At 43.1% G+C, this 24,508-nt stretch overlaps 1 protein-coding gene across 1 annotated transcript; it reads left to right on the top strand.

Annotated features, from left to right (window-relative positions):
- The first annotated feature begins 4,522 nt into the window (after positions 1-4,522).
- LOC105713781 (olfactory receptor 10AC1) lies at positions 4,523-5,774 on the top strand. Its single transcript, XM_012447581.3, has 2 exons — positions 4,523-4,576; positions 4,775-5,774. The coding sequence occupies exon 2, from the start codon at positions 4,797-4,799 to the stop codon at positions 5,772-5,774; it is 978 nt and encodes a 325-aa protein (XP_012303004.1). The 5' UTR covers positions 4,523-4,576; positions 4,775-4,796.
- The last annotated feature ends 18,734 nt before the right edge of the window (positions 5,775-24,508 follow it).

Below are 24,508 nucleotides of genomic sequence, written 5' to 3' on the forward strand. Positions count from 1 at the left end.
TCACAACAACCCATGAATTAGGCATCATTATCTCCATTTAGCTGCAGAGACTGAGGATCAGGTAAATTGAGTACATCAACCAAAGTCAATGTGGTTCATACGTGATTTAGCCAGGATTTTTATCTAGTGATGTCTTCTTCCATAGCCTGTACGGTCTCAGAAAGACAGTAGGCAGTGTAAAAGGAGAAAAAGTAGAAAGATAGAAAGAAACAGGGGGATAGACAGAAGATAGACAGACAGACTTCCCTACCTCTCTCTATGTCTACTAATCTCCCCATGAAGTTCCCACACCCAGAATACACTCACTTTGCTTCTTGAACCTCAGAAAGAGAAAAGGCACTAGGAAATCCCCTGAAACAGCACACTTGAGAGTTCCATGGTGGGAGGATGAATACCCAGAGAAAATACGACCTAAGCCTGTCAAGTAATAAAGGATAAAAGTACAAATGCTTTCAGCGTTTTTATGCACCTACTATGTATCAGGTCTGTACCAGAAACTTGTACATGTTATTTTCATGGAATCATCATCAAACCTCTCTTTTATTACCCCCAGTCAACAGTGAGAAATCTGAAGCGTTGGAAGAGTTTATTACCTTGCTCCTTCCCCAAATCAAACACCCAGAAAACAACAAAGCTGAAATATAAACTATGGAGACTCCTTTTACTTCACCAAGGACTAAGTCTTAAAAAACAAAATACACGAATGTATAGTGTGTTATTCCTAAAGGGAAGCACTGGATAAAAGTGGGTTCCAGAATAATTTATATAAATTCATAGACCAGAAGCCCATGCTGAGTTATTAAATGAGGTTAAGAAATCCAGGCATATTCATAATCTTCTAAGTTTAACTTCTTATAAAATCAGGGAAATGATACAATTTTATCCTAAAATGTTATAGGAGAAGGATAAAATTCTGCTGTGACCTCTCCTTTGGTGCTTTTGTAAATTATAATACTAGGTCAGTAAGCTCAGGTCTACTCTGGAAGACAATTCTTGCAGAAATAAGACTGTTCAGCCAGAAGTGTGAGAACCAGGCTCTTGTCCATTTCCGCTGCTTAAAGACCATGGTGAGATCCAAGTCTAATCAGTGACATCTCTGGACCTCACATGAAGGCCTAGAATATTTGACCTTTAAGCTCCATTCCAGTTCAGCATTCTACGGAATCCTCAAAACCTGAAAGGGGCTGACTGGTCTAGCTCTCACATCTCCCATTCCACATCCACCCTTCAGGGGTGCTTCCACTGACTGTTGAAATGGCCGATTTAAAAACATCATGATTGCAGATAATTTTAATTATTCTTCACAGCAAAAAATCAAATCCCAGATCTGCATCTCCAGCCCAGCGAGGCTCTCAGCCACATCCAGATGTCCTGGGCCACCAGCCAGCCATGACTCTGTGGGTTCTCCATGGAGTCTTATCCAATTAAAAAAGTGAATCTGCCGGAACAATAACAATAGCAGCAATGAATGTCAAAGCTAAGGAGAAATTATTTTTAGATTTGCTATCTTAGATTATCTGCATTGCTGCTCACATCCACATGTCCTCAAGAAAAATGTCAACAAAGAGGAATCTGAGGACAGAAATGCCTAGAGACTGCGGGTAATTTCCAGTCTGTAGAAGGTGGAAGATATGAAAAGAAGGGTAAGATGTGCCTCATGAGGGAAGGATGTTTGAGAAGAGGTATAAATAAGGATGACTATATAGTGGATAAGACCATGGGCTACTGGGGGCTAGGTTACTTGGATATTAATCTGGCTATACCATTAATTAGCTACAAGATGTTTAATTTCCTTAGGCCTCAATGTCCTCATCTATAACATGGGTATGGAGAGAGTCCACTTACCTCACTGCACTGTCACTAAGAATAAGTAAATTAAATTTGCAAAGTCCTCGTGGGCATTGCCTGGCACGCTCTTAAATGTTAGCTGTTATAGCTGATGTTATTCGTCACTCGGAAGAGTGAGAACATCTGCCCTCTCCCTGAGGGAGGAAGGTGGCTTAGGCAGACCTTGTAGTGTTTTCTTCTCCCGCTTTAGCTTCTCCTGCAAGGGTAGAGTTGGATTTGAATCACTGAAGCTTTGAAAGTATCTGTTCTCCCTCCCTCTCCCAGAGAAAAGACACTTGAACATACATTCCTAGAATTTGTGACAATTCCTCCTAAAAACTCTAAGAGCAGAAATACCCCTTAGTCTCTTCTCCATTTAATTAGCGCCTTTGACTTGCTTTACAGCACCTTGATTTCTAAAATTTTATTGCGTAACTGACAAATAATAATCACACATATTTATGGGGAACTTAGTGATGTTTTGATACATATGGCGTATAGTGATATTGTGTATCCATCATCTCAAGCATGTATCATTTCTTTGTGTTGCCAACATTCAATATCCTCCTTCTGGCTATTTGAAACTACACGAAATTGTTAATCACAGTCATCCTCCAATGCTATAGAACATAAGAAATTCTATCTAGCTGTAACTTTGTATCCTTTAACAAAGGATCTGTCTCCAGCCCCTTTCCCCTACCATTCCTAGCCTCTACTGCCCTCTGTTCTGCTTTTTACTTCTTATGAGATCAACTTGTTTTAACGTCCACATTGTTTTTAAAACATGGCGTACCTTGAGCTGCTAAATATTGGCGCCATCAACGGGCCTTGTCATCTACATTTCTGTGAGGTAAGAACTTGGAGGACGAACTGGAATGTTTCCATTTTCTTCTTCTGCATTCCCCTGCCCCTACCATGCTTCTCTAAGGAGATGAAGAGGAAAAAGTAGAGGACAGAGCAGAGGTGGAGAGAAGAGAGCTGTCCTGGCACTTCAGAAATCCTCCAAGACAGCCAGGTCTCTCTCATGTGTTCACAGCAAACATTACAGCAATTGGCGAAGAGGAGGCAGTCAATACAGGTTTGTTACATTTGCTCAATAACATGAAGCATGGCCAAAACTGAAAAGTGAGTGATCTAAAACAGATGGGAAATGAATCTACCTCCCTCAGACCTACCCAAAACCCAACCCTACTCTTCCATTAGAAGACTGAAAACATTCATTTGAAAGTGTTCCCCTCAGAGAGGATGAGGAAGAGCATAGGGTGACACTAATAAAAACCCTTAGAATTCGCCTCTCAAAAAAAGGTATTTTGCCAGGCACAGTGGCTCACACCTGTAATCCCTGCACTTTGGGAGGCCAAGGCTCAAGGATTGCTTGAGCTCAGTAGTTTGAGACCAGCCTGGGCAACAGGGCAAAACCCCATTATGTTAGCTGGGCGTGGCGGTGTGCATCTGTAGGCCCAGCTACTCGGGAGACTGAGTTGGGAGGATTTCTTTAGCCTGTGGGGGTCGAGGCTGCAGTGAGCCATCATGGTGCCATTGCACTCCAACCTGGGCAATAGTCTGAGACCTCGTCTGAAAAAAAATAATAATAATAATATATATATATATATAAGCTGGCAAAAGCCTAACTCTTTGCATTCCTTCCAGCTCTTTCATCTGATTTTCCTGTTACCCTTTGACCCAGCTTTATTGCTCTTTTACTGTAGGGTACAACAACTATGAACAAATTCCACTTCCAACATTCATTATTAACAGTGATTTTAAGAGCAAATACTTGAGCTTACACTTAAAGTTAAAAATTAATAAAAAAGGGATCTCATTGACATCTATTGCAAAAATTAAACCTCCTCCTCCAGCTTGCATGGCCTCAAATCTCTTTCCACCTCCCGTTTCTTCCATCCCAGAGGATTATGATAAATGCAGCTGACCTGCACACTGTCAGTGTTTTCTAAATGTTACTTGCAAATGAGTCACCGTATGATGCTTAGAATGAAACTGTGTTCTGATGATAAATTTGGAATGTACTGCTAACTGAAAGTCAAGTTAGAACAAATACAAGTCACCTTTCCTCATGTTGACAAAGCATTAATAAGAATGTTAGGGACATGTCGTTCCTGATGCACCCAGGGAAGACCGCCCACAATGCATGCTCTGCTGCCTTAGTGCCTGCCCCAGAGCCTGACACAGATCTGGGTCTCCACTTAAAACTAAATAGGTATGGATTGTCTTGACCTGAGTGACCTTTTTATAGGACCTGGGTCATTGAAAGTTCTGGATTCAGCCTCAGAATGCAGATTCTGTTCCTAACTTCCTATGAGCAATAAGTCCTTCAACAATCCCCTTTCCCCCCACCCAAACTTTATTTTCCTCCTTAAAATTATGAAGTTCCATGAGATGCTCCCTAAGGCCCTCATCTGCATTATGTTTTTGTGATTCTATATATACCACAGAAGGCAACTTAGAAATGACAGAATAGGGCAGGCAGGAGGAGACAGAAGAGAACTAAAGACATTTCCCGCCATGGAGTCTCAGGCTGCAGCAGACACAATACTCACAGCCCTATAGGACCCACAAGATAATAACTGGACTACGGAAGCACATGAATTCTTTGTAAATGGAGGTGAAGAGTGATGACTGCAAGGAAAGGAGCTGAAATCCAGGCTTCTTTGGAAACAGCACATTGAGAAAGCAGCTGTAGGAATTCTTGTCCAGGAGGCAGCAAAAACTGCACTATTTTTCTGCACAAGTCAGTAAGACTTCCTTGGGAGGAGGGGTGGGGTGGTGGGCTGGGAATGGACCCATGAACTGTTGTGACCTCTCTGCAGTCACCATTCCTGGTCCACCCTCTACCTTCCACCTGACTCTTCCTCCACTCTTCCTCCACGCGCAGGGCCAGATCCTTCATACCCGACAAGCTCTTCCCTCCTGTGCCTCTCTCCCACAGGTGCCTCTGGGCAGACCCCTGCATGGACAGCCCCAACAATGCCACCATGCCCTGCGGCTTTCTCCTTCAAGGCTTCTCCGAGTTCCCGCACCTGAGGCCCCTGCTCTTCCTTTTGCTGCTGGGGGTGCACCTGGCCACCCTGAGTGGGAACCTGCTCATCCTGGTGGCCGTGGCCTCGATGCCCAGCCGGCAGCCCATGTTGCTCTTCCTGTGCCAGCTGTCAGCCATCGAGCTCTGCTACACGGTGGTAGTGGTGCCCCGCTCCCTGGTCGACCTGAGCACACCAGGCCTCGGTAGGGGCAGCCCCATCTCCTTCCTGGGCTGCGCCTTTCAGATGCAGATGTTTGTGGCTCTGGGCGGGGCCGAGTGCTTCCTGCTGGCTGCCATGGCCTATGACCGCTACGTGGCCATCTGCCACCCGCTGCGCTACGCTGCCGTCGTGACCCCAGGGCTGTGCGCGCGGCTGGCCCTGGCCTGCTGCCTCGGGGGACTGGCGGTGTCCGTGGGGCTCACGGTGGCAATCTTCCACCTGCCGTTCTGCGGCTCCCGCCTGCTGGTGCACTTCTTCTGCGACATCACGGCGCTGCTGCACCTGGCCTGCACCCGCAGCTATGTCGACGAGCTGCCCCTGCTGGGCGCCTGCCTGGTGCTGCTGCTGCTGCCCTCGGTGCTCATCCTGGCCTCCTACGGCGCCATCGCCGCCGCCCTGCGCCGCCTGCGCTGCCCCGGAGGCCGGGGCAAGGCCGCCTCCACCTGTGCCTCGCACCTGGCAGTCACCTTCCTGCACTACGGCTGCGCCACCTTCATGTACGTGAGGCCCAAGGCCAGCTACTCCCCGCGGCTGGACCGCATCCTGGCTCTGGTCTACACCAACGTCACGCCGCTGCTGTACCCGCTCATCTACAGCCTGCGCAACCGCGAGATCACCGCCGCCCTGCGCAGGGTGCTGGGGCTCCGGCGGCCAGGCCAAGCCCCAGAGGGAGATCTGCGCGAGCTCTGATGGCAAGCCGGGGCCAGGCAGAGGGAGCAGCTCCGCTCCGTAGAGTTTTCCCCATCGTGAAGGGTCTGCATGGGGAAAGCCACCAAGGGGACTCAGTGACCGCCTTCAGGAAAGAGAACTCAGAAATGTCACAAGGACAGCCATCCGGCGGTTTCCCCATCCTCCACTCCTCCCTTGAATGGCCAAGACACTGTGGTGTAGAGCCCTAGACCTACGTTTATTGGCTCCCTAAATACTTATTGAGTTTCTTCCCGTGTGGCGGAGCTCGTACGAGCTGCGGAGCTGGCAGTGATAAAGAAGGCACAGCTCGTGACCTCATGACGCTCCTAGACCCACAGGTGAGAAGGCCAGATGTGAGGATTAAACCAGAGGTGGGTAGAGTGGCTCATAAGACAGGTTACCCATGCTAGACTTTTTGAGGGCTGAGAGGAGTCAGGGAAAGTGTTTTGGGGAGAAAGACAGCTAGACAGAGAACTGCAAGATAAGTAAGGGTTAACCAGCTGAAGAGAACAATGCAGAATGCTCTAAGCGAAAGTGCTTCCCAGGGGCTGGGGCATGTTGGGAAGGACCTTGGAAACAGATGGGGAGTCTGAATTCAGGGAGGGGTGTGATGGCCACCACCATCGCATGGTTACTCAGCCTGCAGGGTGGCACATGGACCGCAGATGTGAAGACCTGCTCAGGAAACTAGGTATAGTCTAAGAGAGGGGGAGTGGAACCTGCACCAGGGTGTCAGCACAGGGGATCAAGCCATTTGGAAAGAGTCCAGAGATGTGCTGGAAGTGGACACAGCAGGACCTTGATTGGAATGAAGGTGAGGAAGAAAGAGGAGTTAAGGATCACTTCTCATCTAGATTATTTGGTGGATGGTGGTGAATACAGGAGCAGGAGCAAGTGGGCAGAAGGGGGTGGTAGAGGGTTCTGTTTTGAATATGTCCAGTTGAAATGCTGCTAAGACAAACCAGTGAAGATGCTACTTCAGAAGGCAGACACACCCATCCAGAGAGATTAAAGAGTGGAGGATAGATTAGAAATTATAGTTGGCTGCTGAGACCATGAAGGTGGGCAATATCACCCAGGAAATTTTATACAGAAACAAGAGGTTCCAGCCAGAGCCCAGAGGAAGGCTAGCAGAAAAGGGAGTGGAGGAAAGGAGCCTCCAGGAGGCTCGAGAGCTGCTGAGGTCCATGGCCTTGGGCCCTTCCTTCATCTCTCCAGCCTCAGTGACCTCAACTATAAAATAAGGGCAAGACTCTATGATCTGTAAGGTTCCTTCCTGCTCTCTGATCCCTTAAGATGGAGCATGCAAGGATACATGTGGATCACTAAAAAGGGTACAAGAGGAAATAAACTGTCAATCTAAAACCAGGCACGGTGGCTCACGCCTGTAATCCCAGCACTTTGGGAGGCCGAGGCAGGCAGATCATGAGGTCATGAGATCAAGACCATCTGGCCAACATGGTAAAACCCTGTCTGTACTAAAAATACAAAAATTAGCTGGGCATGGTGGTGCGTGCCTGTAGTTCCAGCTACTCAGGAGACTGAGGCAGGAGAATCGTTTGAACCTAGGAGACAGAGATTGCAGTGAGCCAAGATCATGCCACTGCACTACAGCCTGGCGACAGAGCAAGGCTCCATCTCAGAATAATGATAATAATAATAATCTAGTGCCAACTGAATGCAGGAAGAATGACAAATGGGGAACTGAAATAATAATCAGACACAGGTGGCATTAATCGGGAAGGTTTGCTGCATGAGTCTAGGTTTGCTGCATGAGGCTAGGTTGTCTGAAATGACTTAGAGTGGTTGATCTGCCTCGACTTAAATCATCCAGAAGTCAACTGAAAGGCCTATTCACTAATTTGACCCTGGGTAATTAATGTCTGTGAATGCAGAAAATCAGATGACAGACAGTCTGGGCCACAGGCTTTTCTAGACCCTCTTTCCCATAAGAAGCCTCTTACCTGGGACGTGACATGAAAGATGCTTTGTAGAGGTAATGAGCATATAAACTTGCTATCAGAATGACTGATGCTTTTCTCAGATAACTGAGATGGTAACACTAATGGACAGTGACTTTGGGAAGATAAGCAGGGGACCTTGAACTGCAGCCTTTGGCTTTCTTTATCTCGGTTTGGGGGAAAGAAGCATAATACTAACAAAGCAATACGCTAGGAAGGTGAACTGGCAATAACACCTGAAGACAGAGTAAAGATGATGGGGCTAGTTAGGGATTGTGGCAAAAGTCCACACATGAGAATGCAAGGTTCTCAGTCAGAGGTGTGTCTGGGATGCAGAAGGTAAAGGAGGAATGAGGTAGGATGTGGTGAAGACATTAGCACAAACCAAGTGGGAAGGAAAATATAGCGATTTAGAATAATCTTGAGCATTCACCTTAAGATATGCATCAAAGTGTCATATGCATCAAAGATTTAAATGTAAAATATAAAATAATTTTTTAAATCTCAAAAAATATATATTAAAAATAAAAGTATAACTTGTCTCCAAATGAGGAGAGATAATCTAAGCACAAAGGCAAAAAGAGTTATGGGGGGAAAAACGTCTACTAGGTTTGATTGCAGAAAAATTTAATTCTTGTGCTTATTAAAAAGTATATGTTGGCTGGGTACATTGGCTCACAACTGTAATCCCAGCACTTTGGGAGGCCAAAGAGGGCAGATCACAAGGTCAGGAGTTCAAGACCAGCCTAACCAACATGATGAAACCTCATCTCTACTAAAAATACAAAAATTAACTGGGCTTGGTGGCAGGCACCCTTAATTCCAGCTACTTGGGAGGCTGAGGCAGGAGAATTGCTTGAACCTGGGAGGCGGAGGTTGCAGTGAACTGATATTGCGCCACTGCACTACAGCCTGGGTGACACAGCAAGACTCCATCTGAGAAAAGAAAAAAAAGGGGTATATGTTTCCAGGCATGGTGGCACATCCCTATAGTCCCAGTTACTCAAAAGGCTGTATGAGAGAATTGTATGAGGCCAGGAGTTTAAAGCCAGCCTGGGCAACATAGTAAGACACTATCTCAAAAAGAAAAGAAAAGATAAATAATATATGATGCATAAAATACACACACACACACACACACACACACACACACACAAAATAAGGTCCTGTAGTGTTCACTTTTATCTGTATATAAAAAGTAAAAGCAAGTGACAAACTCGAGATTCCAACAAATATAACAATAAAATGGCTAATGTAATCATGAACACTACAATTTTAAAACTGGGTAGTTGGGCACGGTGGCTCACACATGTAATCCCAGCACTTTGGGAGGCTGAGGCAAGTAGGTCACAAGGTCAGGAGTTCAAGACAGCCTGGCCAAGATGGTAAAACCCCATCTCTACTAAAAATACAATTGGCCGGCGCAGTGGCTCACACCTGTAATCCCAGCTCTTTGGGAGACCGAGACAGGCAATCACAAGGTCGGGGGTTCAAGACAGCCTGGCCAACCAACCCGTCTCTACTAAAAATACAAAAAATTAGCTGGGCATGGTGGTGGAGCACCTGTAATCCCACCTACATGGGAGGCTAAGGCAGGAGAATTGTTTGAACCCGAGGGGCGGAGGTTACAGTGAGCCAAGATTGCGCCACTGCATTCTAGCCTTGGCAACAGAATGAGACTTCACCTCAAAAAAAAAAAAGGGTAAGTGATAAACAATTTACAGGATGACTTTATAAAATATTTTTTAATTTCAACTTCATTTGTAACAAAAAATTCAGAAAATAAAATATAATTTGGTTCTATCAAACTTACAAAGAATTCCTCAAACAATTTTCAGTGTCAGCAAAGTTAGGATGTGAAGACCACTCTTGGGTGGCCGCTATAAGATGGTCTTTGAGAAGCTCCATTCTTTCTTTTAAATCATAGTCCTCACTAAGTATTGTCTTCTCAGATCCACTAATTCCATTTCTTGAAGCTTATACTGAGGAAATAATCAGAGACATGGATAAATATTTTTATAAGGGACATATGTTACTCCATTCTTATGCTGCTAATAAAATCATACCCAAGACTGGATAATAATAAAGGAAAGAGGTTTAATCCATTCACAGTTTCACATGCCTGGGGAGGCCTTACAATCATGGTGGAGGTGAATGTGGAGCAAACTCACGTCTTACATAGAGACAGGCAAGGAGAATGAGAGCCAAGTGAAGGGGAAATCCCTTATAAAACCATCAGAACTCATGAGACTTGCTCACTACTATGAGAACAGTATGGGGGAAACTGGCCCCATGATTTAATTATCTCCTACTTGGTCCCTCTCACAACATATAGGAATTATGGGAGCTACAATTCAAGATGAGATTTGGGTGGGGACACAGCCTAACCATATCAGGACATCAATTGCAGTATTCTAATATTAGTAAAAAATGCAAAGCAATGTAGAGGTCCAATACTGGGATAATAATTAAATAAATATAATGGAACACTTAAAATATATGTAGTAAAGGTGTTTCATGATTTATTTTTGACCTGATAAAATATTCATGATGTAGTGCTGAATAAAATTTTCAAGAGGTAGAACTGATGATCCTCCCAAAAAAACAAGTACATGTATGTACACATACACACAAATACATTAAAGACTAGATTTTTAAAAACACCAAAACGTTAATAATTTCCATCTCTATGTGATAAGATTATGGGTAATTTTTATTTTCTTTAGTGCAAATTTTTCAAATTTCCCATAATTATTTTCAATGTATATTACTTTTATATATTTTTTAAATTATTATTTTTCACTGGAGCCATGTCAATGAATCAGACTTTTTCTTATCCCCAGGATACAGGTCTGAATCTCACTTTCCTGGAAACTCTCTTCTCACCAATAACTCTGGACTTACGTAAAGGGGAACTAGAGCGAGCTTTAGAGGAGTGGCTATATGTATGTGGTATAAGAATAGCATTATACAAAGTATTTTAATTCCCCAGTAGCTTGAAGAAAACATTACTGTCATTGATAAAGTAAAGAGACATTAAGAGGAAGAATAACAATCCACACTGTCTTGTAAAAATTAGTGAGCAAATAAATTCATTTGATGTAACTGTTTCTAAACAATGTTACACTGACATATCCTAGTATGTTAAAGAGTGCAAACTGCACAAAACTGAAGTACAAATGTAAGTTACACTAGGAAAATTCCAGAATATATTTATTCATCCATATTTGCAATTACTACATGTTTATTGAGTTCCATACCAAGAACTAGACAGTTAAGGACTCAAGAGTGATCAAGATGCCACTGTGTTCCTAGCACATATCCAAATGATTGAAGAAATGAAGGTAAGGTTTATATGGAGTTTGAAAATCTAGGAGATTCAGGCAAATAAATAGGCAATTGCATTGCTGTTAAACAAGTACTATGAAGGGAGGAAATATAACATTATGCAGGAAAAACCAGTCAAAACTTGGGTAGTGGAAGCATCAGGAAAAGCTTATAAAATAAGTAAGGTGTAAGATCTAAAGTCAAGTAGGAATAACTAGAGCCTGACAAAGAAAGTTGAAAGAGGAGAGTCCAGGCAGAGGGAACAGCATGTGCAAATGCCCCAAGGCAAAGAGAACATGGAAACTAGTCAGTATGATTGGTTCTTATTGGTAGTGATGAAGTGGTCAGGAGAGATACTGTGTCTGTTGCAAATATTAAGAGGTTGTAGGCTGGGCACGGTGGCTCACTACTGTAATCTCAGCACTTTGGGAGGCCGAGGAGAGTGGATCACCTGAGGTCAGGAGTTTGAGACCAGCCTGGCCAACGTGGTGAAACCCCATCTCTACTAAAAATACAAAAATTAGCCAGGCATGGTGGCACATGCCTGTAATCCCAGCTACTTGGGAGGCTGAAATAGGAGAATCACTTGAACGTGGGAAGTGGAGGTTGCAGTGAGCCGAGATCATGTCATTGCTCTCCAATCCGGGCAACAAGAGCAAAACTCTGTCTAAAAAAAAAAAAAAAAAAAGAGGCTGGGCTAGAGAAACAAATAGAAATCAGATCTTGCAAGCCTTGTAAGGGATGACAGATAGGTTTCTGTCCTGGAAAAGATGACAGATTGGTCTCATTGAGATGGAGAGCACAAGGAAAGCAACCAGTGTGAGGGAAGGACAAGGTGGAGGTGATGAGTTCAAGGGGTGGCATAGTCAGCAGTCAGATGTGTGTCAAGAGAATCTGGGTAGAGAAACACCCTTGTTAGAGACTGGCATGGCTGGTAGAAGTCACCAGCATGTTGGTGACTGGCATGGCTGGTAGAAGTCACCAGCATGTTAGAGACTGGCATGGCTGATAGAAGTCACCAGCATGTTAGAGACTGGCATGGCTGATAGAAGCCACCAGCATGTTGGAGACTGGCATGGCTGGTCGACGCCACCAGCATGTTGGAGACTGGCATGGCTGGTAGAAGCCACCAGCATGTTGGAGACTGGCATGGCTGGTAGATATCACCAGCCCATTAGAGGCTGGCATGGCTGGTAGAAGTCACCATGTTGGAGACTGGCATGGCTGGTAGAAGTCACAAGCATATTAGAGATTGGCATGGCTGATAGAAGTCATTAGCTTGTTGAAGACTGGCGTGGCTGGTAGATGTCACCAGCATGTTAAAAACTGGCATAGCTGGTAGATGTCACCAGCATATTTGAGATTAGCATGGCTGAGATCTCCCAGAATGAGTAAGTACAGTTAGAAGAGCAGCTTCGAGATAAGACCCTGAGGAGCATTAACACTAAAAAATGGACTGACTTTCTAAGCATCACACAAAACATGAAATTTATTATGTAAAAAAAAAAATCCAAAGCTTTCTCCATAGGACACCACCTTACGCAAACTGAAAAGAGAAAAGAGAAACTTGGAAATTCACATTTAATGTATGAAAGAGGCTGATTTCATTAATACGTAAAGAGCTCTTGCCAATTAATAAGAAAAAAAATAACACCAAAAAATGGGCAAATTATAAGTAGACTGTTTATAGAAAAGGAAATGTAAATAGCCCTTACCCAGTGGAAAGGTTTCAATATCATTCATAAGAGAAATGCAAAATAAAATTATGAAACAGTATATGAACTTGCCAAATTAACAACACTGAAAGATGAATAACAGAGCAGGAGGGTGAAACAGGCTCTCTTGCACATTATTGATGAGAGTATAAATTTGTACAATTTCTATGCAGGGAAAGTGGACGGTATTAATTAAAATAGATGGCACATATTACTTGTTTCAATTATTTTGCCTCCAGGGTTTGACCCTACAAATTTATTTGCTTTGTGGGAAAATATGAATGTTCAAAAATATTCATGTCAGCATCACTTGGATTAGCAAAAATCTAGCAATTTCTTAAATATCAATCAACATGTGACCAATTAAATGTGTTTGGTTTATCCCTGTGATGGAATTCTATGAGGCTGCTGAAAGGAATGAAACAGTTTTATCTGTGGCAGGTGTGGAACCAGGTCTCATATAAGTTGTTAAATGAAAAAAGCAAAGCGTGTGATTATATGTATTAAAAAGTCATCCTTGATTCAACTCTTTTCTTCTGGCACATCTCACCTTTTCCCTTGTTATTTTCACTCCTAGAATGCTCTTGCCATAGGTCTTCCCAACCTGGCTTTTTGTCATTCAGATGCTGTCTCAACTAAAATACTCCTCAAAGAAGCCTTCATTGATCACCCCATATAACGTTTCCTCTCTGCCCTCTCTCACATTATCATGTTTTAATGTCTAATCATCTGTCATTATTGGAAATTATCTTACTTGCCTTTATACTGTTTAATTGTCCATTTCTTCCAAAATAAATGCTGCGAACGGCCATCTGCTTCACTCACCATGGTATTCCCATTTCCTATCAGCATCTGGCATGGAATGTATGTTTAATAAATTGTTGAATGAATGAATGAGCAAATACATCAAGGTTTATGATATGCTAGCATTTATGAGCAAAAATATGTAATTCTGTGTGCATGTGTGTGTCTGTATATTTCCTGTATTTTCTACATGTGCACATAAACACACAGACACAGATACAAATATTTCTGCCAAAGTAAAAGTCTGGGGACTGGGGAATAAAGGCGGGATAAAGCTACGTTTTTCATTGAATACCTTCCTTACATACATATATGTGTCAGTTAGTCAATAAATGCTTTTCAAATAAAAATACAGGATAGGCAGAGGAAGAGGAATGCCCAATGGAGTTTTTTTAAAAGAGCAATCAGAGAAGTAGAAGAAAATCCAATATATTGTGGTGTCATGGAAACCAAGACAGAGAATTTAAAGGATGGAGTAATCAACAGTGCCACAATGATACTATAATTTCTAGAATAGTATGACTAGGGCCAGAGATGGCTTTAAAGATGCCTACTCCAACCCAGAAAGTACTGAATTCACCTATACAAACCTCAGCCGTACATGTGCAAAGGTCTACTGACCAAACAACAAAACACACATACAGAAATGCTGTCCAGCCAGAGATCACATAATGACTGCCAGGTTCCATCCAGTGTTGAAAGAACACGGAGAACCCATTCAAATCATGTGTAGTCAATTGCTGGCATGGGAAGTAACACTGTCTTTCATTTTAAATGCTGAAATATTTTACACTGTCTCAAGATTTGTACCCAGAGTTGTTTTAATCAGGTAGGGTAAAGTGACAGACACAGAAACAGCTGCCTTTGAAAGAAGAGTTTATTACTCACAGTTCCTAAGAGAGGGAGGCATGCTGTGTCATACAGGGCCACACGGAGAGGCACACAGTTTTGTCAGGAGACAGGAGAAGGGGAAGACGATGACCAAGAGACTCAATTGTGGTTTCTATGGGAAGAAATGAGTGAGTGGAGTAGAAAGCTTGAGCAAATTTAAGATTGGATAGTTTGAATAATTTCAGCAGGCTCTGGACTACACTGGTGGTCTCTAATAGTCCAGGACCTTGCCATGGCTGATTAGGGTAGGGGAAATGTTGGCTTGGCATGTGAGAGTTAAATAAAGGAGGTGATTGAGGATATGGGCTCTGGATTGGTTGGTTTGCATCTTAATGACATTCTCACAGGGGAAACATTTGCCCCTTCTTCTAATTTGCCACTTGTCCAGTTACCCCAAAGCCTGGAAAAGTATTCATTTACCAGGAACTGCAAACTCCTGGTGATCTAGCCACTTCCCTTCAGCTGAAAGTTGCCACTTCATAGGGACAGAACCTATGCAATTAAAGTAACGGGAACTTTCCCATCTTAAAGACATTTGGATACCTAGGAAGTAGTGAGCACTGAAAGGAGCAGTCTTTCCCAGGCCCACAAGGCCTCCAAGATGTTGAAGCATCATGAAACATAGAAAATACAAAACATAATTAACACATATACTCCCAAAATGATACCTAAGACACCGTGCATTGAATAAAATTTTTCTCTAACCCTTCAACTAGACCATCATTGATTCCAGCTGTCTTTCTATAACAAATCCCATCATAGGACTGAAATCAATGCCTCACCAAATCCTCTCTTCACCACAGCCCCTTGCTTCCCAGCTCTCACTTCTTTGCTCTGAGACCACCCCTCGTCATCTTCATCAACAGATTCAATCCTTTGGCCTACGTGTTCTCTCCACCTGTCTGCCACCAAAAGGAAGCTCTTTCACTTTCCTTCAAAATCAAGATCTCTTGGACTAATGTATAATTACTTGAGCCAAAACTCGCAATTCCATTGTCTGTGTTCTACACACCCAATTTACAAATCTCAATCCTATTTTCTGACATCTCTAATACAAATCTCTGAGTTCTTAATGCTACTGAAGACAAATCTCGTTACTCTTTGTAACAGGCCACTGTAATTCTGTAAGATCCAAACTCAGATGGGCCTTATCCTCTGCCTGCTATACTGCTGTATCAGTGGGTTCCTTCCTTGGCTGCATGCTGAAATCACCCAAAGACCTTTAAAAATACTAATGTCTGGGCCTGATACCAGAGATTCTGATTTGCTTGGTATTTTATTCCTTTTTGGTACTGCTATAAAGAACTGCCACAGGCTGAGTAATATGCAAAGAAAAGAGGTTCAATTGACTCACAGTTCGGCTTGGCTGGAGAGGCCTCAGGAAACTTTGCAATGGCAGAAGGCAAAGGGGAAAGCAAGGCACCTTCTTCGTAAGGCAACAGGAAGAAATCCTGAGGAAAGAGCCCCTTATAAAACCATCAGATCCTGTGAGAATACACTTAACCATCACGAGAACAGCACGGGGGAAACCTCCCCCATGGTTTAATTACCTCCATCTGGTCTCTCCCTTGACATGTGGGGATTGTGGAGATTATTCAGATTTGGAGGATTACAATTCAAGATGAGATTTCGGTGGGGACACAAAGCCTAATCATATCACTTGGTCTCGGTGTAAGTCAGGCACCAGGATTTTCAACAACTCACCTTAGGTGATTCTAAGGTGTAGTCAAGGTTAAGAGCCACTGCCCTCCAATCACTACTCCAGTCCTTCACAGTGGAAGAGGTCACCCTCCTTCTGCTTAAATCTAACCCTCCTTCGTGAGTTCCAGATCTCATCTTCACCTACCTCCTCAGAGAGCCCATACATTACTTACTGCTACTATCTCCCAGGCTTAGAACCCAGATATATAAACATATTTAAGGTAGAAAAGTTCCAATTATTCTAATTGCACAGCGTCTTTTTCTTGACATAGCAACTCCCAACTGAGTGGAAGTGGCTAGATCACCAAGTTTGCAGTTCCCAGTCAATGACTACTTCCTACAGAAGGTGGGTAACTGGACACGTGGACAATTAAAAGGGGGCTGTGAGGAGGGAACTAGAACACCATTATCCAGAAGGAAAAAAGAAAAGGTGAAGTAAATGTGGAAAAATACTTATTAAACCTTTAATGAAATTTCATTGCATATAAGACCGTTTCTCACATTTAAGCTAAGGCTCACTTAGAGAAGTAATATTTATGTAGCCCTTTTGAGAGCAACATTTCTCCAAGATATTTGAGTTGTAGGTAACAGCTAAGCCTTTATATTAAGCCTATTAATGACTTAAGTCTTTGCCTAGAGCTTCTGCAGTACCAATCCCACATAGTGGAGATTAAGATTTCTATGATCCTCCTGACAAGGGTCAAATGTACCTCCTTCATCCTACAATGGGAGGAGAGGCCTCCTAACCACACAATCTCCCTTAATCCAGCAGTCGGTTCCCTCAGCTGCTCCTGGTGGCCTTCTTCCCTGCAGTGTCTGCCTCCTCCCCCAGCTGCGCCTGATTTATGGGTCTTACTGACTCACCACGGAGGTCCGTGTTGTCTCCAGCCTTCAGCTGCTCCCTGAAGCAATTGCTGTCTTTTAGGAAACAGTCATGAAAGTGAATTTAATCCATCCTGTCTCATTACAATAAAGCACACATCAGGAAGAGAAAAGTAAACTGCTTCACCTGAACGTTGCTGGAGCACAGCACCTGTAGAGGCAGGGCGGGGCCTCCGAGAGAAACGTGGCAGTGCCCGTAGCACAGGGGCATTGAGCCAGGCTACCTGGATCTGGATTCTGATCCCTCAAGTTCCTGACTATGACCTTGGACAAGTTCCTCTAACCTCTCTGGGCCTCTGAGTCTTCCGTGGATAAGCTGGAGTTGACATTAGTACCTGCCTCACAGGGTTGTGATACTCATGGCTAATATGGAAAATGTGCTTAGAACAATGCCTGGCAGGGTTAGCTGTTATTAGTAGGGCATTATTAATGGCAGATATTTTCTGGTAGGCAGGATCAGTGCAGAAGTCCTGGAGCTATTCTAGGCAAAGAAAATCACTAGTTTTATACTGCAGGCCTCTTACCTTGAAAGGACACACCTTGGAAGAAAAATTGATGTATATTTGGTAGGTCTTGGGCAAGGGGCCTGTTGGTTGGAACAGCAAGAAAAGGAGAAATCAGATTTCCAGTCTACCTTTTCCACCTCTGCTTGTGTAGATCTTGGGCAGGTCTCTTGCCAAGATCTCTTATCTTTGCTGCTGTTGTCCCTGGACAAACTGAGGATCCCGAAGTGGTTGCGATTTTGTTTTGCTGAACGGCCCTCTGGCTCTCTTTCCTGTACATAAGGAAATTCTGAGATGGGAAGAAGAATAATGTACTTGGAAAGGCTAAGAACTGGCTTAGAAGTGAAGTTGAGGTTAACAGGGTAGGGCTTAGAAATGAAGTTGAGGTTAACTGGTGAGAATGTTGGTGGCATTTTTAAAACTTACATCCCCTCCCTGTCATTTAAACAGAAAAATCACTTATTAGGGAAAGACCCACAGAATCTGTAGTAGGGCAATAGAGTTGGGCAAGGATGAAACCAGGAACCAAGCACACCACACAGTGGGACTGCTCCAGCGAAGACCCCACATTTCTACTGCTAGCGAGCAACCATACATCATGCTGGGGAGTCAGATACCAGCCCCTCAGCCCTGAGAAACTGAGGGCTCCGTCACTTCCTTCTCTCCATAAGATGCCTGCCTCATCACATGACCCTATCCAGAAACAGAATCATCCATGGGCATCTGATTGAGGAAGGCTGAGTTACTGGCAAGGAGTCAGCTGTAATGGGGAAAGGGATTTCAGGACATCAAAGATGTTTGGGTGATTTTTAGGAAGGTTTGCAATGTGGTGTGGGAGGAGCCCTCCCTCTCTCACCCCTCAACCTCCACACCAAAATCAATTACCTGTCATTGCACTGGGACTTATGGCCCATGAAGGATGCAATTATATCCTGGCCACAAGGCGAGAGAAGGAAGTCTAAGGAGATTCAGTCACAATGTGATTATGTTTGCAAAATATAGGCCCATTTTCAGCTTTACCTCATGTCACTATTAAACTTGAAAGTCATTCATCTTTGGCAAAAGATTTTTCTGCATGAGTAGTTGAAATTAAAAGCTTCAGCAAAAGTAATTTACCCCCAAATTGTTGAAACCATTTTACCCAAAATATTCCTGAGAAACCATGTTATCAAAGAGTACAACATGATATAGTCCACTGTATTTTCCTATAAGGACAATATGATAGAGGGTTGGTTTTCTGACTAAAAATTACCATTAAATTAATCCTCTATGTGGCCACAAGTACACCAAAATAAAAGTGTTATCAGTCTTTGAAATAATTTAAAGTAGTGAAATAATGCTAATTCATTAATAAAATCTGTATAAGCAGTACTATTCTTAATGCAAGAGTCCCAATCATAAAAAGCACATATAGATCCTAAAAATTATAACTTGATGATATTATAAACTTAACTATTTTTATAATAGACTAGATTTAGTAATCTTTTATAAAATCTAGATTGTTTTTCATAGAAAGAGCTTTAGAATAAATGTTTAGACAGCCTGGATATCTTAAAATTGTTTTTTTAAGGACATTTGAAATAGGCATCTTCTTTTTTTTTTTTTTTTTTAGATGGAGTCTCACTCTGTCAACCAGGCTGGAGTGCAGTGGTGGGATCTCAATTCACTGCAACCTCTGCCTCTGGGGTTCAAGTGATCCTCCTGCCTCAGCCTCCCAAGCAGCTGGGACTACAGCTGTGTGCCACCACGCCTGGCTAATTTTTGTATTTTTAGTAGAGAGGGGTTTTCATCATGTTAGCCAGGCTCATCTGGAACTCCTGACCTCAAGTGATCCATCAGCCTTAGCCTCCTAAAGTGCTGGGATTGCAGGTGTGAGCCACCACATCCAGCCTTCTTCTTCTTTAAACATTTCTTTGATAAGCAGAAGCCTTCAAAATCATTCTACTGATCTTAATGCTACCTCACACTAGTAGAGTGGGATTTTAAATATATGTTTGATGGTGGCTATATTAGTAATGATTATAGTGCTTCTCCTACTAAAACTCGAAAAACTAAAAAACTCTAAAATCTAACCAGTGTAATATATAAAGCTTAGAGTCAGACCTCTGACTCCATTTAGGAAATACTTGACATTGGGCCAGGCTTGTGTGGCCCCAATTAACCCAGCCCCAATTTTCTTCTTCCTCAAATAAAATAATGTCTTTGAAATTAAGCACTATACAAACATAATTTTTTATCTTTTAGTGGAAGAAGAAGTGGAACACTCCTAGCAGGACAAGAGCTAGAGAGTCATCTTTATTATGGGAGCTGGGAGAATTTCTCTGGATTCCTCTTCATTTGACTTGGAGGTAGACAGAGAGAGGAAGGAGGTCTGTAGGCAGTTTCTCAGTCAGCACCTCTCACTTTCCCACCCCATCTTCAAGACAGCCACTGTATGTTCACCACCAACAGAAACAGAGGCAAGACAAAAAAAAGGCTCCTGTGCCTCTGAATAGCTTCTGGACCTCAACTTGCTCTTGGATAATCATTTGCAGCCTCTACACTCACTATCCTCTTTTGGCCTCCCTCTGGCTCCAGTGTGCCCATGTCCACACTACCTGGCCAGAACAAGGCTTCCTGAACTGGACTCCATCCTCTCCTCTAGGCTTAACCCAGCAGCCCTCTGCAGACTACAGTCACTTTCCAGGATGCAAGGGAGCACTGAAATTTTCTGCATTTATTGCAAAGCTTGAGGAACAGTTTCAACTAACAGAGCTTCTAAAAACGTGCTTCCAAAATATCTCTCACAACCTCCCAAGGATGGCACAAAACACTTCAGGTTTGAGGCAGAGAACTGTTGGAACAGTTTGTATTTTGCAAAGAAGAAAAATATAGAATGTTCAGTTTACCAGGCACAACAGGATAGAAGTAAATGTGTGAGGAAATAAAAATTAATCTCTTTCTAGCATTGGCTTGACTAGCACCTTTCTTCTAAAGTCTTCAAAGCATTTCAACATAAAATACCTGCTATTCAGCTGGGTGTAGTGGCTCACGCCTGTAATCCCAGCACTTTGGGAAGCCGAGGTGAGTGGATCATGAGGTCAGGAATTCGAGACCAGCCTGGTCAATATGGTGAAACCCTGTCTCTACTAAAAATACAAAAAAAATTAGCCAGGCACAGTGGACTGTGCCTGTAATCCCATCTACTCAGAGGCCAAGGCAGAAGAATTGCTTGAACCCATGAGGCGGAGGTTGCAGTGAGCCAAGATCATGCCACTGCACTCCAGCGTGGGCGACAGAGCAAGACTCCATCTTAAAAAACAACAGCAAAAAAAAAAAAAAAAAAATCCCCAAACAACCTACTATTCATTGAGGGCTTATTATGGACTGGTGTTGAGAAACATTAAGTTTGCCCTGCCCCCATGGCTCCTTTGTGGAGCATACCTTTTAGTTTGTAATTAGTGGTAGGTGGGTAACAGCTGCCTACTTGGTATATTCTTGAGTTAGGTATATATGTAGAACACCTGTGTATTAATAAGAATCACCTGTCAAAGAACAAATAAATACGTTGGTGAATCTCTGCTCAGAGCCTTCAGTCCCAGAGAGCTATAAGCCCCACAGGCTCTCAGGCTGTTGGTTCCCAGGATAGATCCACTCTGCTTGGCTGCCTGGGTGTCTGCCTCTCAATACCTTCAGTCCACCTGGGTGGGGGTCTCCTGACTGAGCAGGTTCTTAGTAAGTGGTGCCAAAATGTGGGGACTCGAACCCAGGAAGAAGAGTTGCTGGAGCAACAAAGAAAGGAGAGGCTAAGCTGAAGGTATCCCGAGTACATTTGGAAAGAATCCCCTGGGCAAATTGTGGAGCTCAGAAGGTATCCCAGGAACATTTGAAAAAATCCCCTAGGTGAGCTAGCGGGAGCACAGAGGACCCAGGGGAGACTCCCAGGTGAGTTAGGGAGAACCTGGGGTTAGGCAGAGAACATTATGGAAAAAATCTCCCAGGGTGAGCTGGGGGGACTTAGGATTAGCCCAGGGACGTTTGAAAAAATCTCCCAGGATGGCAGCTGAGGGAGTTCGGTCACATTGGGGTAACATGGAACAAAGATAAAGCAAACATGGGGCTTATTTGGTGTGGTCTGGTTTTGCTTTGGTGTGTTTTGCTCTAGAGCTGTTTCAGACCAATGAGGAGGAAGACGATTCAGGAGAAGATTCAGGAGAGGAGGAGTGTGATAAAGTATGTAAAGAAATTATAGAGCAAAAAGTCGAATGAGGAAAAGGTGTGCCTGTCAGCCCCCTCAGCATCTTGTCCAGGGATGACCAGGTCCTCCTGTTATTTCTACCTCTGCTTCTGTTGGTGTTTGTATTCCTAGAACTACGGTAACCACTTCAGGCATTTGTACTCCTAGGATTAGGGTAATTGGTTTCACCCAAGCCAGAATTCAACAAGTGAAGAAAAAGGGAGATTTGGAGGCATGGCAACTTCCAATGGTTGTGTACCCTCAAGATCAGGGGCAAGTGCAGGTTGCTTTTGAACCCCTTCCCTTCAGATTGCAGAAGGAGTTTAAGTAGGCCATTAGCCAGTATGGGTTTGAGTCTCCGTTTGTGGTAGGATTATTTTAAAAAGCAGCTATTTCTTACCAACTGATTCCAATAGATCTGATTTTGGGAAATGGTTTGAAGGGTCTTCCTCGGGCACCAATCCAAACTGGGGCCTATCCAGTACAAGCTATTCCCTCATTCCTATACAGTGCTTGCTCCCCGCCACAAGGGAGCCCAGCAGTACATTTGTGCAGCTCTCAAAGAGTAAGCATTTTACTGGGAGAGCCACCACAAAAAATACCTACAGGAGTTTGTGGCCCTTTACCCCCCGGAACCATGAGCTTACTTCCAGGAAGATGTAGTCTTACTGCTCAAAGAGATAGGATTCATACAGGTATTACTGATGCAGACTTTAGAGAGGAAATTCAAATTGTCATGTCTGCTTCCATTCCTTGGAGTGCTGAGCCTGGGAACACATAGCACAGCTTTTAGTTATACCATATGAAAAAATAGGAAAAAGTGAAACTAAAAGAACAAGAGGACTTGGAGGTACAAATGAGACAGAGCAGCATATTGGGTAAACCCAACTACTGGTAAATATCGTACATGTGAGATTATGGTTCAAGTAAAGAAATGTAAAGGATCGGTAGATACTGAAGCAGACGTTTCTATTATCTCATTCCAACATTGGCCACTTTCTTGGCCTGTGAAAAATGTTCAGTTCAATGTGTTTGGAGTAGGGCAGGCCTCTGAAGTGTATCAAAGCAGTCACATTTTAACCTGCGAGGGACCTGAGGGACAGCTTGGAACTATTCAGCCTATTGTGATACAAATCTGTTAATTTATGGGGAGGAGATTTGTTACAGCAATGGGGAGCTCAGGTTTTAATACCCGAACAATCATATAGTCCTCCCAAGCCACCGAATGATGCAGGATTAAGTTTTTTGAGTTTGCCAAGAGGAGGACAGTTAACAGCAGCTGAACAATACCTGAATAAACAATCCAAGGAAGAAACTGTAAGGCAATTGATCTGATGGTGAGATCCACTCACAAAGAATTGGGAAAGATGTAATGTAACAATATGGAGAAAAGGAGTTGCTTGTATTTCTGCAGGTCCAAATCAACAACCAGTGTGGGTACCATCCAGATATTTAAAGCCATACTATGAGCCAGATACCAAAAAAGAGACTTGCAGAGGATCCCCCAGTCGCAGAGATGGCGAGCCTAACATCGTGAGGGGAGTACTGTTCCCACAAGGGGAACACACCAAACATCACCACCGACTTGGGGTCAAATTAAAGCCGCTTTCACAGATAGTGGAGGAAAACCTGAAGAAAACAAGACGGCCTATTACGGTAATCATGATGACAGTTATCGCGACTAAAGTGAGTATTTCTGGAGTTGGGATAGAAGTAAAAGAAAGTTTCACACATTGGGCATATATTCTTTCCTTCCTTTAACGATCTCTGGCCTTAGTATTTTCCGTAATAATTTAGGAAATAAAGCAACAAGGTTTTGGCCATCAAAACCTGAATGCAAATAGAGAATGATCCCCTAAATTAAAAACATTAACCTGGAGAGATTGTGTTATGATAGAGGCTGAGATGCTGCACAGCAATTCCAGTGGAATTACTATGGGTCCCCTAGGAGGATACTTAGTATTGATTGCACCGGTCAGTCCTCTTGTAGTAACACAAAATTCAGATGATGGATAAAGAACAATTATCTGGACTTTATACAGAAAGCAACAACTCTATTGTCTGGAAAAAATGGCATTAGTAGGACTATGACCAAAAATAGTATGGCCAATGTTAAGAGTTGAATAAAAAGAACTTTGAAAAATACTTACGGCCCTAAACCAATAGAAGTCTGGGAAGGAAAATACAATAGAGAATCAGGCTCTAGTTTGTCATTAGAAATTTACAAGAAATAATACAGCTCTGAATCTAAAGAGCTTTTAAATCACCCATATCTTTTGGTGGTTGGAGAGTTATAGTTAACTTTAGTAACTCTAAAAAGTATAATGAGACTGAACATAATCGGGAGAGAATAAAACAGCATCTGGAAAGGCCTTTAGACAGCAAGCAACGAGGAGGGACCCAAAAGGCCCTCGATGCCCCTTTTCAGCAGGAAGTAGTTACAGAAGAACGACCTCTGCCCTATTTTCCAAAAGATTTTTGGGTCCTAACGCCTTAAGAAATGTAAGAGTAGGTAATTTTTTTTTTCTGGATATAAAAATGCTTTATTAGGCAATGTTGCATACTATAAAAATGCTTCAAAATGCAACAGGAAGAGATATAAAGACACAAAGAAGTGTGTAGTGACACACGGCTATCAGAACACACTAAAGAATCCACACTGCTTCCCCCCTTTACCTAGAAAAGGAAGCTTCTAGATTACCTCCTCAGGAGGTTCCAAGGTGCTTCAGGAAGC

This window comes from Aotus nancymaae, unplaced genomic scaffold (assembly GCF_030222135.1).
Source record: "Aotus nancymaae isolate 86718 unplaced genomic scaffold, 86718_ANA_hifiasm-v0.15.2.pri h1tg000002l, whole genome shotgun sequence".
NCBI lineage: Eukaryota > Metazoa > Chordata > Mammalia > Primates > Aotidae > Aotus > Aotus nancymaae.

Bases quoted from the DNA above. Each gene is read 5' to 3' on its own strand.
- LOC105713781 (XM_012447581.3), top strand. From the start codon at position 4,797: ATGGACAGCCCCAACAATGCCACCATGCCCTGCGGCTTTCTCCTTCAA.